The sequence below is a fragment of the Sprattus sprattus genome, assembly GCF_963457725.1.
Source record: "Sprattus sprattus genome assembly, chromosome: 11".
Classification (NCBI taxonomy): Eukaryota; Metazoa; Chordata; class Actinopteri; order Clupeiformes; family Clupeidae; genus Sprattus; species Sprattus sprattus.
This window is the reverse complement of record NC_137909.1, coordinates 21238385-21255603: the sequence shown is the minus strand read 5'-3', so window position 1 is coordinate 21255603 and position 17219 is coordinate 21238385. Positions and strand designations below refer to the sequence as shown.

Here is a 17219-nt window from a genome sequence, read left to right as displayed (position 1 = left end):
TCTTTAGCACCAGAACATTGCACTCACTTCATCATCATCACCATCATCATCATCATCTCCATGACAGCACAGGGCTGGAGTTGGAAGTTCAGAGGTGTATACTCATTTTTCTTTATTGTCTGTCCAATTGCAAAGGAAACTTGTCCCGCGGGACCGAGCCAGCCCTTCTAGCTCAACCTACACAATGCCAAAGGCGTCAAGCTGCCAAGATTTTTTGGAATTTGAGCATAGACAGTAGATTTGAGCACAAAACTTTACATTGGAGGTGCCCTACTTCCTGTTTCATAAGACCCATTAAGAATGATGACACTGCCCCCTGTTGGTCTGGAGAAGTAGCCTTATCACAATCATATACAGTGCACGCAACATAAGTGCAATGATAAAAATAATACATTTAAATTAAAAACAAAAAAACAGCCATAGTGCAAGAATCAAAAAGGTGGTAATGATACAATCAAGTCTTTAAATATGAATCAAGACTACACTACAACTTAAATATTTTTGGTGCAATGCAGGTCCTTTAAATAAATAGCACTGATTGTGTCATCTCTTGGCTATCTGCCCAAGTAGCAGCTGACAATGCAACTCATCTGGCCCAGATCTGACCCAGCACCTCGCCAGATGAGGCCAATATCTGTTCCAGTGTCAGCTGACAAAAGATCTAGAGGGCAGTTAGCCACACTGGGCTCTTATTGCACGGTAACCCTCTGCAGTTTTGGTCATTTGTAGCGCATACTCCTCCATAAGAAACATGCATTAGGGGATCCGTTAGCGAGCTGAGGCTGAGAGAGGTTGATCTTTCACGGCTGGAGAGAGAGATGTCTATGGGGAACAGAGCCAAATGGAGTGTGATGGAGGCTTTGTGCAGGTTAAGCTGAACGGGCTGACGCTTCGACATCAAACACGGCACATGCGTGTTTCCATTAAGTCCTTCGTTTATTCAGTCACTGTTTGTTAATTTCTTCATTTTTAGCTTTTTTTTTTGTTTTTCTTTTTTTTCTTTTTCCTTTTCCCATTTTCTTTATTCACCACCATGTCAGGTAGCCCATCTCGTTGCTGTCCCAGTGGGCCGCCAGATTGGGCAGGGTTAAGCTGTGGGCGTGGCCGGGTGCACTGATTGGTGGGATGACATTCCTGGATGTGGCTAATGAGGGGGTGGGGCATATCACTTGGGGGGTGGGGGTGTGAGAGAAGGGGCGTCTGTTCATTGGTTGAAATGTGTTCCTGCTTCCCCTCACTGTGGTCACTGTGGTCACTGAGGTAACGAGGGGCGTGGCATGGTATTGAGGGAGCCTTAAGAGAGGTTTTGTTTTTTCAGGCGGAGGCGGAGCATGGGCAGGGGCAGAGGCGTGGGTATTGGGCGTAGGCGGCCTGACAGACAGGCCTTAGAGTTTCTGTTTCCCGGAGACGATGCAGCGGTGGAGCTCGTCGGTCAGCTGCGTGTAGCCCCCCCTACTGGAGTCCAGGAAGTACAGTCTGTCAGACACCATGCTGGGGTCGAAGCCCTCGCGACGCATGTCCGTCTTCTGAAACTTAAATGTTCCTGAGAGAAAGAGACAGGGAACCAGCTCTGTAAGACGCAGGAAAGGTGGCTCGCAAATGTGTGTATTTGTGTGTGTGGCTGGATGGGGGGGGGGCGTGTGTGAGTGAGTGTGGACATTGTGTGTGTGTGTCTAGGGTAGGGTGGGACATATGTGTGTGCGTCTCGGGTAGGGAGGTACATAAGTGTGCGAGTTGGAGTGTGAACACAAGTGTTTTCTTTACTTTTATTGTTTTCTACATTGTAGATTAATACTAAAGACATTTAAACTACGAAAGGACACATATGGAATGATGTACTTAACAAAAAAAGTGTTATCTACCATGTAGAAAATAATACATGTAAAAATGAGAAGGTGTGTCCAAACTTTTGACTGGTACTGTATGTACTGTCTCACCCGTCTTGTTGACCTCTGGCAGGAAGCGTAGAAAGACGGGTCGGGCGTAGGCGGGCAGGGCCTTGTCCATGTCCCGCACAAACTTCTCCAGGTTGGTGTTCTGTTCTGGGTCTGCAATGGCTGCCATGCCTGCTTTGCCCTCCACTCCTGGGGGTGAAAGAGAGAGAGAGAGCGAGAGAGAGAGAGAGAGGTGACCAACAGACATGGAGATGTGGGATCACACACACACAGCAACACAAATACACACATACACGCACGCACATGCAGAAACTGCCACACATCTAATTGATCTGGACAGGAAAAACATTCCCACATTGTCCTTTTTTTCCCCTGAGATGTCACAGTACGTTCCGCACTAAACCAGAATCTCCCACAGGGCACCATCTGAACATCATCTCCCTGACCTTACGTCGAGCCCAAATGCTGTCTGCATTATTCAAAAGCGGAGCACTGCCGCTCAGCATCTGTCATTGAACTCAAATACAGCTGTTGCCTTGGCTGATCAGGCATCTATGATGACGAATGGGTTATTAGCATACAGAGTAATGACACAAGAAATGCTGTGACGCATCCTACAATCCACTGACACAGAACACACGGCACGCTCCAAATCTTGGGAAGGAAAGTCTTTAGGGTCATTCTGTCATCATCAAATTTCAGGAGATTTTTATGTCTGAATTTTTTTGTATTTTACAACCATATACAGTAGCATATTAGATATTAGAAGATAGCTTTTTTCAGTCTGTGAACATCAAGGAACATCAATCTTTCGCCAATAGTTATCCTTGACTATTTATTCCTACCCTCCTTCCTTCAGTGTTGATTCATGAAAAGTAGGAGTTGGATTCCAACAGTGCACAGGTTAATTTTCAAAAACAAACATGTTGGTGCGGTCGTGTTACACACTCAATGCAAGATAAAAGTCGCACACACACCCACGCACACGCACACACACACACACACACACACACACACACACACACACACACACACACACACACACACACACACACACACTTTGAACAATGGAAAATTCAGCCATCGCTCATTTCCAAACAAACGCTGAGACACCCTCAACCTTCCTCAAAGGCACTGATACAATTATTGCTGTAACATACTTATTGCTGTACCAAACTTAATGTTTTTACCTACATACAGTAGTGTATATACAGAACAGTGCAAAAAAAACTAGGCATTTTTCTTTTCACACATTTTTTGTTCTGCATTAGTGTGCCTATATAATGACATTGACATACTTTCTTTTGTATGCATTTTGTATGTTGTTGATTGGTAAGCAAAAACAATTCATGCTATTTTGAAAGCATCCACATAACATAATGCCAAACTTGCCCAAAACTGCACAATACTGTATGTGCTAGACTTCACAGGATTCAGTGAGAGTCAGTGCCTGTGTGTGTGTGTGTGTGTGTATGTGTATGTGTGTGAATGAGTGTATTCACGTGTCTCCATGTGTGTACCTGGCACTTCCACGCCGTACACCACCACGTCCTTCATGTCGAGCAGACGGCTTAGGGTTCCCTCCACCTCGGTGGTGGACACGTTCTCCCCCTTCCAGCGGAACGTGTCTCCTGTCCGGTCCTTGAAGTACATGTAGCCGTACTTATCCATGATGAGAACGTCACCTGCAGAAAGCAAAGAGAGAGGGAAAGATGGTCAGACACAGACAGAGTAACAGACAGGAAGCATGAGAAAGAAAAAGAGATCAAAAATGGAGAGAGATATAGACAGAGAGAAAGAGAGAGAGATGGAGGAAGAGAGAACAGCAGTGAGAAGGAGTGAAACTTGTTGACTTATCATTCAATTGTATTGTGTTGACGGGTGACGAGTAAAACACTGTAATATGTAAGAGGTAATCTATAGTCCGGCGGTCATAATCGAAAAAAATAAATCCAGACGGGACGAACAGGACCCTGGCGCACAGTGGAGGGGTCTTGTATCGACCTGAAGGGATTTATACTTTCGGAATGATATGAAAGATGTGAATTAAAAGCACAAAACCCCTTGCCTATGACAGCGGTCATTAATTTTTCGCAGCGGTCAATAAAGACATATCAGGGGGACACAGTGGGCTGTTGGGCTGAGCCTCTCTGTGTCAGATGGTAATTCATCTTAATCCCAGATCCTCTTCCTGTACAGGTGCTTTACTCATAAAGTTCTGACCTCCTACGACACAGGGTGTGTGTGTGTGTGTGTGTGTGTGTGTGGCACGTAGAATGTCTGTGCACTTACATAACGTAAAAACAATTAAAATCTACAAACATAGTCGAGAGCGACTCTGTTCTGTCTGAAGAGGGGCTTTGTTAAGTGTCATGTGTGGTGGACACATGGATATAAGGTGCTGTGTGCATGAATGGCAGTGTGTGTGTCTGTGTTATGCTGATGGTACCTGATAGGTAGGCACTGTCTCCTTTCTTGAAGACGCTGTCGGCAATTTTCTTACTGGTGGCGGTCTGGTTGACGTAGCCATCGAAGCGTCGCAGGGGGTCATTCTGGATGATCCGGCCCACCAACTGACCAGGTTCACCTGCGGAAGCAAGGACGGAGACACAGCAGGCAGTGGTTGTGGGGGGACGGGGGGACGGAGGGAAAAAGAGACAGAGAGAAAAGAAGAAGAGAGAAAGAATGGAGAGGGGGGAGGGGAAGAGAGAGAAAGACACATTATTAGCAATGGATTTGGCAACCAACTGACTCAGCGGTATGTTGGTAAGCGGTAAGTGACACTTGTCAAATCGTGGTTAACAATGTCAGATTAAGGTCAACCTAGCCATGCCATGGGTATAAAGAAAGCATTTACTGTATGTTCATGACCTCAAGCTGAACATGACACTGAGGGTGCAATTGTACACTACCCTGGATGCTACATTGCTATTTTGAGATTGTGTTTACTTTTTCACTACTAATTTCAAAAGATCCTTTAAGTGATTTATACCCCCCTACAGTAAATAACATGTGCTCCTTAGGAATTGAACCGGTGACTTCAGTGTGGTAAGCACCTTGCTCTACGGGTTGAGCTACACAGACATCTGATGAGTTGCATCATTAGAAAGCAGCCAGCAGCTCCTGGTGCTTTGGCAGAACTATGCCCGAGTCTTAAACCCCACTGGAATGCTGCCAGGCAGTGGGTGGGTGAGGGGGCAGAGGGGGAGGTGGGGCTCACCAGGGTAAAGCTCCCTGGCAGATACACATGTGAGGGGGAGGGGGGGTAGGAGGGAATGAGCAAATTATGCACTCCAATGGAACTTATGCCCAATTTATGCTCAGAGGCGCAAGCGCAGGCGCAAGAGGCTCTTGCAAGCCCCTTGCAAGCCCAAAGCGCGTCTTTTCACGTCTTGCATGCGTCGGACGATTCTTCTAGACTTCTTTCTAGCCAAAATTTACACAAGCTTTACACAAGCCTTGCAGCCTGCAAGGCTGTGATTCGTCTGCTGGTCGGTTGGCTACATCCTGTCTGGATGTCTATAACCCATCGTAATGAACCGAAACCACTTGTAATGAACCGAAGTTTGTTTGAATTGTTTACTTTGATGAATATGCTATTCGCTAGCGCGGTCTCTATGGAATTTCCCCTATACGTTAGCATTAAGCTAACGTAGTTTCTATCACAGTTTAAAAATGCAATGCTATGTGAAACTAATGTTACGAGATGAGATTACTAAAATGTATTCTGCATGTCTACTCAGTTTTACAGGGCTTCCCAAGTAAAGGTTTGAAAGAACTTCAAGCTTTAGACTTTCTGTTAGAGAACCTGTTATCTATCTGCCGAGCAAATGTCAGGCTCATGTACAAAAACATTAACGTGAATTAATTGATGCTAATACCTAGCGCGGCCTCTATGGAATTTCCCCTATACGTTAGAAAATACGTTAGCTTAATGCTATCACAGTTTAAACATGCAATGCTATGTGAAACGAATGTTACGAGACGAGATTACTAAAATGTATTCTGCATGTCTGCTCAGTTTTACAGTGCTACCCAAGTAAAGGTTTGAAAATAACTTCAAGCTTCAGACTTTCTGTTAGGGAAGCTGTTTTCTATCTGCCGAGCAAATGACAGGCTCATCTTTGCAACACGGGCAACCTTTTAGGGAGCATAAATTGCTAGGAGTACATTTACACAACATTTACACAACAATGTGGCACCGTTGCAGAAGCATGCTGGCCCCTTAAGAGTGGGTTAACTCCACATAGCAGTGGGAGAGACAGACTTCCATGCCCCTAGAGTGAGAGTAAGAGAGAAAGCGAGAAAGGGGGGAGGGGGGAATTGTGTAGAAAGAGAGAGGAAGAGTGTGAGAGAGAAAAGTGTGTGTGACTTACCAGGCTGGCAGGGGATACACACTCCATCTGGTCCTCTGATGAGCTCCATGGTCTCCTCATCCACCTTCACCAAGCGGATGGGGTAGACGTAGGGTAGGATCCGGCTATTGAAGCCACAGGCACCTATCTGCTCAGGACACACGCATAGCACACACGCACACAACACAATAAATCAATTCAAAATGCAAACACACAGAATATTTGAATGCATACACACAGATAAACTGAAACACAAACACCACTCAAGTTCAGCTAATTCAATTTTTATTTGAACTGTATTTATAATTGTTGGTATATGTTCAAACATTCTAAACAGTGAGTGATTCACTAAGCAGTCAATTGGGGTTCTCCTGAGGGTTCCGTTTGTGTGGCAGAAAGAGAATGTGAGTGAGTGTGATTCTGAAAGTAACCTCACTACCGAATTTAAGAGAGAGAAAGAGAGAGAGAATTCCCGTGTCTGCTGCCTGTGGACTGAGAGTTGGAAATAAGCGTGTGTGTCTGTGTCGTCTACCTTGTTGTCGAAGTTCCCAAGGCTGCAGTTGCACTCAGTGGCGCCATAGAACTCTGCGATTTGCGGAATGTTGAAGCGGCCAGTGAATTCCTCCCAGATAGACTGCCGCAAGCCGTTGCCTAAGGCCATGCGTACGCGGTGCTGCTGTTCTGTCTCACGCAGTGGCTGGTTGAGAAGGTACCGGCAAATCTCACCGATGTACTGGACAATCTGGAGAAGCGATGCAGACCAATGAATACTACAATCCAGGCTTTTTGAGTGTGAGTTTTGCACATTGCACAAGGTTTATATAGATAGAAGTTAGCGTTCTCTGACGCCAAAACAAATTGTCAGCAGGGATAACCACATGGTTGGTCTCTGATGTCCGAGGATATCTTACTATGCTTTCTGTCTAGTAAAGATGTCAGTTCGACCCTTCTTATCACCTCTGGTCCAAACATGCTCTTATACATATGCAGACTATGTGGCACCTAATAATTTAAGATACACACACACAGAAAAGTTGTTCCTGCTTACATAAGCGAATGATTCATACAAGGCATTCACAATGAGGGACCTACAACATTCCTTTGAACGTTGCTTGGATAAAAGCGTCTGCTAAATGACTAAATGTAAACATGGTGTAAGTCAACAAGAGAGCACACAGAGGTTCATACACAACACGGTTAAATAAATCAGTGGAGAGAAAATGCAAAAAGCTAAGACATACATAAAAAAAAAGCTCAGACACACATTAAGGAAACAGGCTGTCATAAAGGCAGGAGGTCTTAAGTGAAAAAGAACATTCATCTCAAAACAAGGAATAGGAATTTGTGGCAAAACACTGCCAACTCTTGAACACAACACACCTTATGCAACGAATGTCTATGTTACAAAACATGGATATATGATGGCATCACGATGGTCAGGGGATGACCTTAGTTCTTGACTAACATAAAAGTTAAACATTGCTTATGCAGACACACCGTCTTCTGGCATGGCTATACCACACTGCTTTTAGTGGCGTAGTGGCCAATGTAGGAGGTACATGCTGCTGTAGATGCTAACATGTTACCTTAGCAGGCAAACACTGTCCTTACAGCCATTCCTAGAAAAGACTTGCGGAGAACTGCGGCAAGAATATAAAGCCTTGGGCAGTTATTTAACTCTGCGCTTTAATTTGTGTGCAGAAAATCCGAGGCATTTTGATTTGTTTTGTTCGTTGCTGGAAGGGAATGAAATGTAGTCATTTCCATGCTGATATAATTGCTTCCTACTATTTTGGATTTCAAATCATGGCGTGGTGAGCCCAAGTAATCAATTCTGCAGTGCCAAATGCACATTTCTTTGCGGGGTCAGTATCCTACCTGCACTCAGCTTATGCAATATGCAAGAGGCAATCATGTGAACTTCCATCACCGCTTACCTCAGTGGCTGACACACAACACCGCACAGACTTTCAAAACAACAGGACAACACAACACAAATACCACTACAATGGTACCGGTGCTCTTCTTCTCACAGCATTTTTTCCTTTGTGTGGCTACACATCATTAGACCTGTGAAATATGTACTGTATTCACTTGCCCTAAAAGAAAATCTCCTTTATCTTCCATTTTTCAGGTGCTATGGTAGGCTTAACAGCCAGGCATTTGCTCTTGTTTTATACAAACATAAAGCTGAAGCTTGTGTCAGGCGCTGGTATAAGCTCAAGTAATTTAATTCAGGTCACTTCTGTACATTTCATTCACACTATATGTCTGCTTTAACAGACCAACAGGCAACGCCACATCTTACAAAAAATAGTGAGTGTATTCTCAGTCTGGGACTGAATGGGTGCACAACCAAAAATACCCCAAATATTTGATGTCTTATCTGGCAAACGTGTGTTTGTGCACACTTCCACAAGTTATTAATTAATCTGAAGAGGTAGTTCATAGCAGTCATTTCTCATAGAAAGACTTCATCCACTTCACTCCAGCTAGGGGAAAAAGCTGCCCATGATATCTGGTCCTTGGGTTCATGATCGTACTGCATGGTTGTGGACAACATGTGTAATGTGTAAGCTGAACTGCAGTAAGCCTGGGTTGACAACCTAGCTATGGTTGATGTAAAAAGGTTTTAATCCACTCACAGTGCATTTGTACTTGATGCAGTCGTCCCAAAACTTGGAGGCTGAGAACTTCCTCCGGATGACAATGGTCATCCCATGGATCAGACACTGGCCCACTCCGACAATGTTGCCTGAGAAAGGAACGTGTGTGTTTGTGTGTGTGTGTGTGTGTGTGTGTGTGAGAGAGAGCGAGAGAGAGAGACAAGGTAACATAATGTGATGCTTCACTTGTACACTCATCTAAAGACAAATCACCAAAAGCAAACCCAACAAATTGCACAACTTGAACAATAATCAAAAGAGACACTAATCAAATGTATATTCTGCTAATGACATCAGGTAAAATGTCACCTTTTGAGTGTAAATGTGGCAGTTATCTACACAGGTTTAAGCTGCTAACAGGAAGCTGGTAACTAAACTTAATCAGTGGTCTGACATTACCTGCTGAGTGATAGAGGGGCAGACAGTCATACATCACATCATCTGGGGTCATCGCAAACCCGTAGTACACCAGTGCAGCCATGCGGTAGTATCTACCAATCACAAAGCCAGGAGGGGAGAGAGGGGGGGAAATACAACACCACCACAGGAGAGATGAAGAGAGATTAGCAGTTGAGAATCAACGGCCCATGAGAACAAATCCCTCATTTCTCAAGTGTTATGGCTCTTCATAAAAGCAGCCAAAAAAAAACGCTAAGAAGAGCACATACCTGCTGTGAACTACGATGGCAGCTTTGGGTAGCCCAGTAGTTCCAGAGGTGTAGATGTAGAAAAGTCGATCTAAGGAGAAAATATGGGAGGCTTGGACTACGTGTAATGTGTTCTACATGTGTTCTTTAAACAGCTGATGGTTTTAACAATCCAAAATTTTAGGTTTCTACAAGGTGCACGTAGAATCATACTGGTTTTTTTTCCAGGATAAGCCGGATACATTGTTTTTAGTGCACAGTTGCTGCCGTGTGATTGGCTGTCTGACCTGTGAAGCCGCGATCGGGTGGGGTTGGCTGGTGATTGGGGGCGGCGTCCAGCAGAGGTTCCAGGAGCTCGGTTCCCTCAGGGACCCGTTTGGGATCCCAGTCCCCGGAGCACAGCAGACTCACCGTCTTCCCCATAGAGCTGTGCACCTCACACAGGGCTGGAGTAGGGCCCAACACACACACACACACAGATACAGACACACACACACACACACACACACACACACACACACACACACACACACACACACACACACACACACACACACACACACACACACACACACACACACACACACACACACACACACACACACACACACACACACACACACACACACACACACACACACACACACAGTTAGACAAAACCACCCAACCTAAAAACTCAGCTCAGAAAATCTCAAGGAAAACCTGTGCACTCTTCTGTTTCTATTGAAAAGAGGGCGTATGCTAGAGGCATGCTCTGAAGACTTGAAGTTTGTGACTACTGGACATTTGTGTTAGCCTGTTAGCTTGCAGAAGGAAATAGTGAGTGATCTTTCAATCTCATGTAGCAAGCAGGCATGCCAAGAGCACAGTTGGCAGTGTACTATTCTTCGTTTTCTAAACAAGAGTCTACGCTGTGTATTTATGACTGACTAAATTAATTAGGGAATAAATTCAAATCAGAACATGGCCTTTCTGCAATGCCAGGAAACAATGCAAAGTGGTTGCAAAGCACATACAATCGTAAAAATACCAGCCATACCAAAGTCTACTACATCAGTGCACACCAACCTACTTTCATGTGCTAGTCTGACTGGCTATACAGGTCTCAGTGGCCAATTACAGCAATTGCTCTCAGAGTTTTCTGCTTGTCCCTTCTGCCACCTTATTGAGGTGGCTTTTAGTCCCCATTTAGAGGAATTAATAGAAGGAAATCTACTCTCTAAAGTCAAACAGTTGGCTGTACATTAACTATCCCTTTTTGGCTGATGTAGTTGACCATTTATCAGTCACTAGTTTTCAGCTGATATTGGTGGCCATTTTTTGTTTGTCTTTCACGAAAGGATGTCTCATGGTTCAGGAAGCTGTTCGATTTTTTTTATCAATCTGTTAAATCATTCCAGTACATCTTGTTCCTTATGTATGTGACTATACATGTGCCTGTTGTCTGTATGTGACTATACTTACATATATATTATATATTTCGTCTATAAAATCTGTAATATATCCACTTATATAGTTCTATATAAATGTATTTATTCAGTACTTACTTATTAGTACTTCCTTATCTGAACCCTTACTGTAATAATACATCCAAACCTGAATCTTATCCTATCTTACACTTACACCAAAAAATGTATTGATAATTGACAATAATAGCACATATAATTAATAATGTACCAGTACTTATACAAGTATAATACCTTTAGTACAAGTATAATGACCTCAAGGTTTATAATGGACTCCTACGGGTACATATGTACTAACAAATACTATTAATAATAATGGATGTGATAATTAGTAGTACAATAGTTTATATGATATGTATGATGTCTGTGATGATATGATACATGTGAGTACATGAGTACATGCATGATGGCACACACACACTTTGCCGTGTTGGGATGTTTTCCACCTCTATCCCATCTCCTTACCGTCGGTCAGCTCGCTGCCAAACACCACGGCCTTGGCGTTGGAGATGTTGATGCAGTGCACTAGGGCCTCCAGGCGCAGGTTGAAGTTGATGAGTGCTGCCTCCACACCGATCTTGGCCATGCCCAGCCACAGACCCACGTACTGCGAGCGGTTCTCCATGAAGAGAGCCACCACGTCGCCCTCCTTGTAGCCACGCTGCAGCAGCAGGTTGGCCACGCGGTTAGAGTAGGCATCCAGCTGACGGAAGCTCCAGGCCTCGCCCGTGCCCTCGAAGATCAGCGCCGTCTTGTCGCCGTGCCGCTGCACCATCTCGGCGAAGATCTTGGGGATGGTGTTACGCTGCCGCAGGTGTCTCCTCACATTCAGCTTCACCCTGAGCAGCACACCCGCCGCACTGCAAGGACAGTCAGAGTGATCGGTGATTATTTGGACACGTGCCAGGTTGAAATCGGTCCTATTGGTTACAAGTATGCTTTTTTAACTCAGATTTCTTATTTACTTTATTATTTATTTTCTTCTTTACTATTTTTGTACTTTCACACCCATTACTGTCTGTATAACCCTTTGAGCTGCACTTCCGGAATGAAAGGATGATAATCGGGTGGATGGTGACTGATGATGTTACACTACGTTTTGTTTGTTAGTGCCCAGGTGGTATAGAGCATCACAACACAACAACAGCACACAAGAACTAAATGTAATAAAAACACTGCCTGCAATGACCTGAAAACACAACAAAACCAGTTCTGGAACCATGGTGAGAGTACAGTAACAAGATACCAGAAGAGCCAACCAAACTTACCCACAAAACTCTCTTTAAAAAGTATGTTTCCTTTAACAGATGATTAATTTAAAGAACGGATATCTTAGAACTAGTATATGATAAACACGACGATAAGAAGAGATAGCTAAGATAAAGACCAGATAAGAGATAAAGAATAAAGAACTTTCTAGTTTGCATTATATCTACTTCCAAAGTCCACTTGAGAAACTTCAGAACACAGTGGACCAATTTTGTACGAACAAATACCATAGCAAATATTAACACAATTCACGAATTCAGAGCATTCTTTAAATAGTTTGCCTCAAGTATACTCTCTGACAGATCCTGCAATGCTACAGTCATCACAGTGACAGTGGGGCTGTATTCATGACAAATGAGGTGAATGGTAAATGACTGAGAGCCAGAATGGCCGACGTTCATCCGGCTGAGGTAGCTGTGGGACACTGTACACTGCACACCCACAGACAGTGTGGTCCGACCGACAAGGGGAGTGATAGTGAAGTCTAGATAATGACTGAGACTGCAGTGGGTTTGCCCCTTATATGATGCCTTGGTCAAGGGCACAGCACAGCAGATTTATGGGCTTCTCTCTGGTCTTAGGTCGAGTACTGTGGAGACGTCGGCTAGTTTCATGGCACGGTTACAACGAGAGCAGACAGGGAGAACGACACAGAATCAAATCAAGTGGGTGAGATCTCAGGGTTTCTGGACTAGTGGTTATGGCTGTGAATGCAGACCACTGACTGAGCGGTCATGATGTGAAACTGTCTGCTAGAAAACAGAATCCCTTAGGTGCAACATATTGAGAAATTTAGTTTTTTTTGACAGTTTGGAATTAGTTTCATCAAAAGTGTAAGTGTGACCCCAACAGATACTCAGAAATAACTACAGACCCGGTGTTGCAATGAAACTGGTGCTGGTACGTGGCGTGTCACATTAGTCAGTGGGATGAACTTAGGCACAAGATACAGAATGGTCCATAATAGTCCATAATGGGAATGGCCTCATATCCTGTTTGAGAGCTTGAGCAACACTGAAACTACACAGTGGGTGAAAGTCTGCTTGTGACAGGCCTTACGATTACCACAACTTCTGTCATCTGTGTGAAACCTGACCAAATTTATTTCTACATGATTATTCAAAAAAACTCATGAGAATTTCGTCACTTACAAGGCATTTCTGCAATATAGGATTTAAACAAGCCAAGGTGGTTTCATAGATGATAATGCTGATAAAGAAAAGCTAATTTAGACCCAAAGGCCGATATGGCTGAGGCAGCAGCTCCTCACTACTTGAGGACACGAATGTCTCCAAAACTGAGTAAGTACCTGTGTGTGTGTGTGTATGTATGTGTGCGCGCGTATTTCTATACTTTAGTACTTAGTCTAGCCTATAAGCTAGTGTGCAGAGGTCAGAGTTGTACAGCTCTCACTGTCTGTATTTGTCTTGTAATAGCTATGTGATACAGGGTCATTACAGCATACTTTCCATTTAGACTTTTGTTTCAACTAACCGGCGGGATTGAATTTAAAATAAATCACAGCTCCACAGTGTCTCATCATGACACTCAAATATCATGACAATGTCAAAGATATGTCTAGGCTGTATGAAATGTCAGAGGGTTACGTTAAGATATACAGTACATTAACACATTAACTGAACCAAAAAAATTACATTACCTACTACTTTCAACAGAAAATACTGAGTTAAACTCGGTATATATATCCCACCTTGAACCAGAAAGACCTCCTTCTGTGAACCCTGGTCTTGATTCACGAGAATATGCTGATTTTCTCGTTTGAGGGCTTAGAAACAAGCCCTCCAACAAAGAACCTATTCTCCACTTTGTTTTCGCAATGCTTCAGGATGCATACCAGCATACCTGCAAACCCTCTTCCTGCGAATATGCAACCTGCTCTTGACAGAATAGGGCCTTAAGCAAATCAAGCTTATTTCTGGAGTTCAACTGGTTGGACGAGGCACGTTCGAAGCCAACACCTTGGTTTCAATACCCATACCTAAAAAACAAATTCCTCAACAGCATTCCCCTCTGTACTAGTTCTTGCTTTAGATGGTAAATGGACTGCATTTATATATCGCTTTTCTACTCATAGAGCACACAAAGCGCTTTACAGGTTAATGCCTCAGACATCTATCCAGTCACAACACTGATGGCGGAGGCTACCATGCAAGGGGCTATCCTGCACATCGAGAGCGGTTGGCGGTTCGGTGTCTTGCTCAAGGACACTTCGACACTTGGTCAGGAGGAGTCGGGATCGAACCAGCAACCTTCTGATTGCTGAACAGCTCCTGGACCACTGCCGCCCCATAGATCAGTGATTCTCTATCTGCTGTGACACCCTGCTTTTAATGTTTTACACACTTTCCTGCACTACATATCACATCGAACTGTTTGTTAACTAGATATTCATTGTTTAGGTTATTTAGATAATCAGAAGCATTGTAGTTAGTTACTCTGATTTCAACCAGGATCACTTGTAGCAGGGATAAACTATATATTTTCAGCTCAGGGAGGCCCAGTAGCAGTGTTAAGAAACCTCTGTTTTAGATGAATAAGTCCCTCATAGAATGGTAACTGGAGGTACACTCACTGGACGTCTCTCCCAATTGTCTTCATGAAGACATGTAAGAACTTGTATCCCCCCGAACCCAGGTAGAAGATGATGACGGCGGGCACCACCTGATACCATGGCAACCCCAAGATTAGCCGGAACAGGAAGAGGACAGCGGTGCAACACGCCAGACGTATCATCCTGAAATAAAAAGAAATACAAAAGAAAGACAAAGAGAGAAAGAAAGTTACACAGGTAGTTATGTTTTTTAATGCACGCTGTGTTTAGGCAATCATAATTTTTAGACGTCAACTCAAAATACAATTTTTAGATAAAGAGACATTGACAGGGCACACCTGGCACATTCAAGGCACCAGAGAGTAGGTGATGATACAAAGACACAGATAATTCAGAAATAAAAAATCTATCAGCACACAAATCTGATAACGACATACAGGGCCATTTAAACCAGATAAGGAATGGGTGGGTTGTAAGTTGCTCAATTACCTAGACAGCAACAAACTAACTCAATCATGCAGTCAACCTCATTTCTGGAATGATGGGTACATTAGGTTTTATTAGGTTTATTTAGGTTTCACACAAGAACTGGTTCTACTATATAGCCTATAGGTTGAGTGCATTGTCATCACTCTAATGGGAAAATGTAAATAATTGATGTCAGGAAACATCCAGTTTTGAGAGAGACAACAAATTAGATGGAGTGTAGTTCAGAGGTCTTCGGACATCCCTGCAAAGGCAGTCTCAGATTTGTTTATATGTTTCTTCATTAGACTAATGAAAGATGTGGAGCTGATCCAACTGCTGTGGTTTCACATTTGCCATCAAGAAGACCATTTACAGTTGGACTGTTTCACTGCTAGTTTAAAGCGAACCAAATAATGACAATGAACACGATAGAATTTCAGCGTGAAGTCTCGGGGCTACCCAATACAGTATACGCATTTACTTATTAAAGACCAGTAGCGTTCAACCATGGCGTTGGTAAGGAAATAGTTTTTTTTTTTAAATTTACACCAGGTTTGTGTATACAAACAATGAACCAAAAAAAACCCAATGGCGACGTTACATGATTTTCTGGCTTTATTACTGCGGGTCGGCCTTTGCTAGTCCAGCATAACTGCCTCTTCAGACTATCAGCCACAGTGGGGGACAACGACTAGGCAGGCAGAGAATCCTGCGATGATGGGCGATTTCAGACGGGGGAATCCACACGTAAACCACCTAGACAGCATATGTTTTAATCCACCAGCCATTTGTGAGTCAAATGATGACACATGCCACGTTTGAGAGAGTGCAGGAAACATTTAATTTAAAAACACAGAAGGATCTCAACGGCGGCAACCACAAGGTAATGCACTACACTAGCTACAGTAAACGGCCCCGGAAATTTCAACACGCGCACTCGCAGCAGCTTCCTAACTGCAGTACACTAACGGCGAAAATGATTGGCAACTATGTGCTAAGCTCAACCCACCAGAACATGCCATGTGCGGGACCGGGCCATTTCAGGGACTAAAACGCTAGATACAGGCCAATCATGTTAGGCTTACATGGTCAAAGCTACGATTGTATCAATCTCCCACCTGGTTCCCATTTCCCAGATTATGTATAGCCTGAGAAAGTAAGCCTGTAACGTTAGGTGCGTAAATGCTTGTGCGCCACTGCCTTGGCTATCTCGATGCTGGTGAAGTGTAGATAGCCAGCAACCCCTCCTTATTGTCTGAATGCGCGTCAGTTACGGTGTCATTGTGGGCCCGGTCGTTAAGGGCACCACAGGGTCTGTCAGATGCTACCGGAACGGTTGCCATCCGAACCCCTTAAATGCACCATGAGCTGGCAAGGTTGTTAAAGGACAGTCTAGAAATCGCTGAGCCCGCTCACGCTACTGCTGGTCTAAATATTAGCGAAGAGGCCGGAAACGGACCATTTGAAGAGACACATTAAAAAATATCTATGAGCCATACACTGTGACATACCTGGTCTTCCGTCCACAGAATCACGCTAATGTGAGTATTATGCCTGAAGTGGAACCCGTTCCGTAGAATTCCACCTTGATCGGCTTAGCAAACGCTTCCACTGCTCAGGCGTTTTCTTGCGTTGATAACACACACACACACACACCGGTCTTCGTGCCCTTCTTCCTGGCTGATAGTACCAAATACGTGTGGCGCCCGCGGTCGACTTTGCCCTTGTTATTTCATCTGTCCATTGCTATAACTACAATCATTTTACTCGCCCCATTGTAACAGAGGGCTCTCTGGCTACGATAATTCAAATGACCTTATAATTTTCTTAGGTGAGCCCGCCCCGCCGTATACACCGGCACTATGTGCTAGTATTGACTGA

General features: G+C 43.9%; 1 protein-coding gene across 1 annotated transcript; it reads right to left on the bottom strand.

Moving 5' to 3' along the window:
- Positions 1 to 852: 852 nt before the first annotated feature.
- On the bottom strand, positions 853 to 16943 carry slc27a4 (solute carrier family 27 member 4). Its single transcript, XM_080848135.1, has 13 exons — positions 16850 to 16943; positions 14892 to 15053; positions 11495 to 11889; positions 9851 to 10009; positions 9585 to 9654; positions 9316 to 9407; positions 8896 to 9005; positions 6783 to 6992; positions 6272 to 6398; positions 4345 to 4482; positions 3416 to 3580; positions 1938 to 2084; positions 853 to 1543 (listed from the first exon to the last, which is right to left on the bottom strand). The coding sequence occupies exons 2-13, from the start codon at positions 15050 to 15052 to the stop codon at positions 1386 to 1388; spliced, it is 1932 nt and encodes a 643-aa protein (XP_080704261.1). The 5' UTR covers position 15053; positions 16850 to 16943; the 3' UTR covers positions 853 to 1385.
- Positions 16944 to 17219: the final 276 nt, after the last annotated feature.

What these genes read in the sequence shown, in the direction of transcription:
- slc27a4 (XM_080848135.1), bottom strand. Translation starts at nt 15,052, where the DNA reads ATGATACGTCTGGCGTGTTGCACCGCTGTCCTCTTCCTGTTCCGGCTA. An exon ending in GCCATCGTAGTTCACAGCAG is followed by an intron (nt 9,408 to 9,584) that starts GTATGTGCTCTT and finishes TGTGATTGGTAG; the next exon opens with ATACTACCGCATGGCTGCAC. An exon ending in GCATCAAGTACAAATGCACT is followed by an intron (nt 6,993 to 8,895) that starts GTGAGTGGATTA and finishes TCGCTTCTCCAG; the next exon opens with ATTGTCCAGTACATCGGTGA.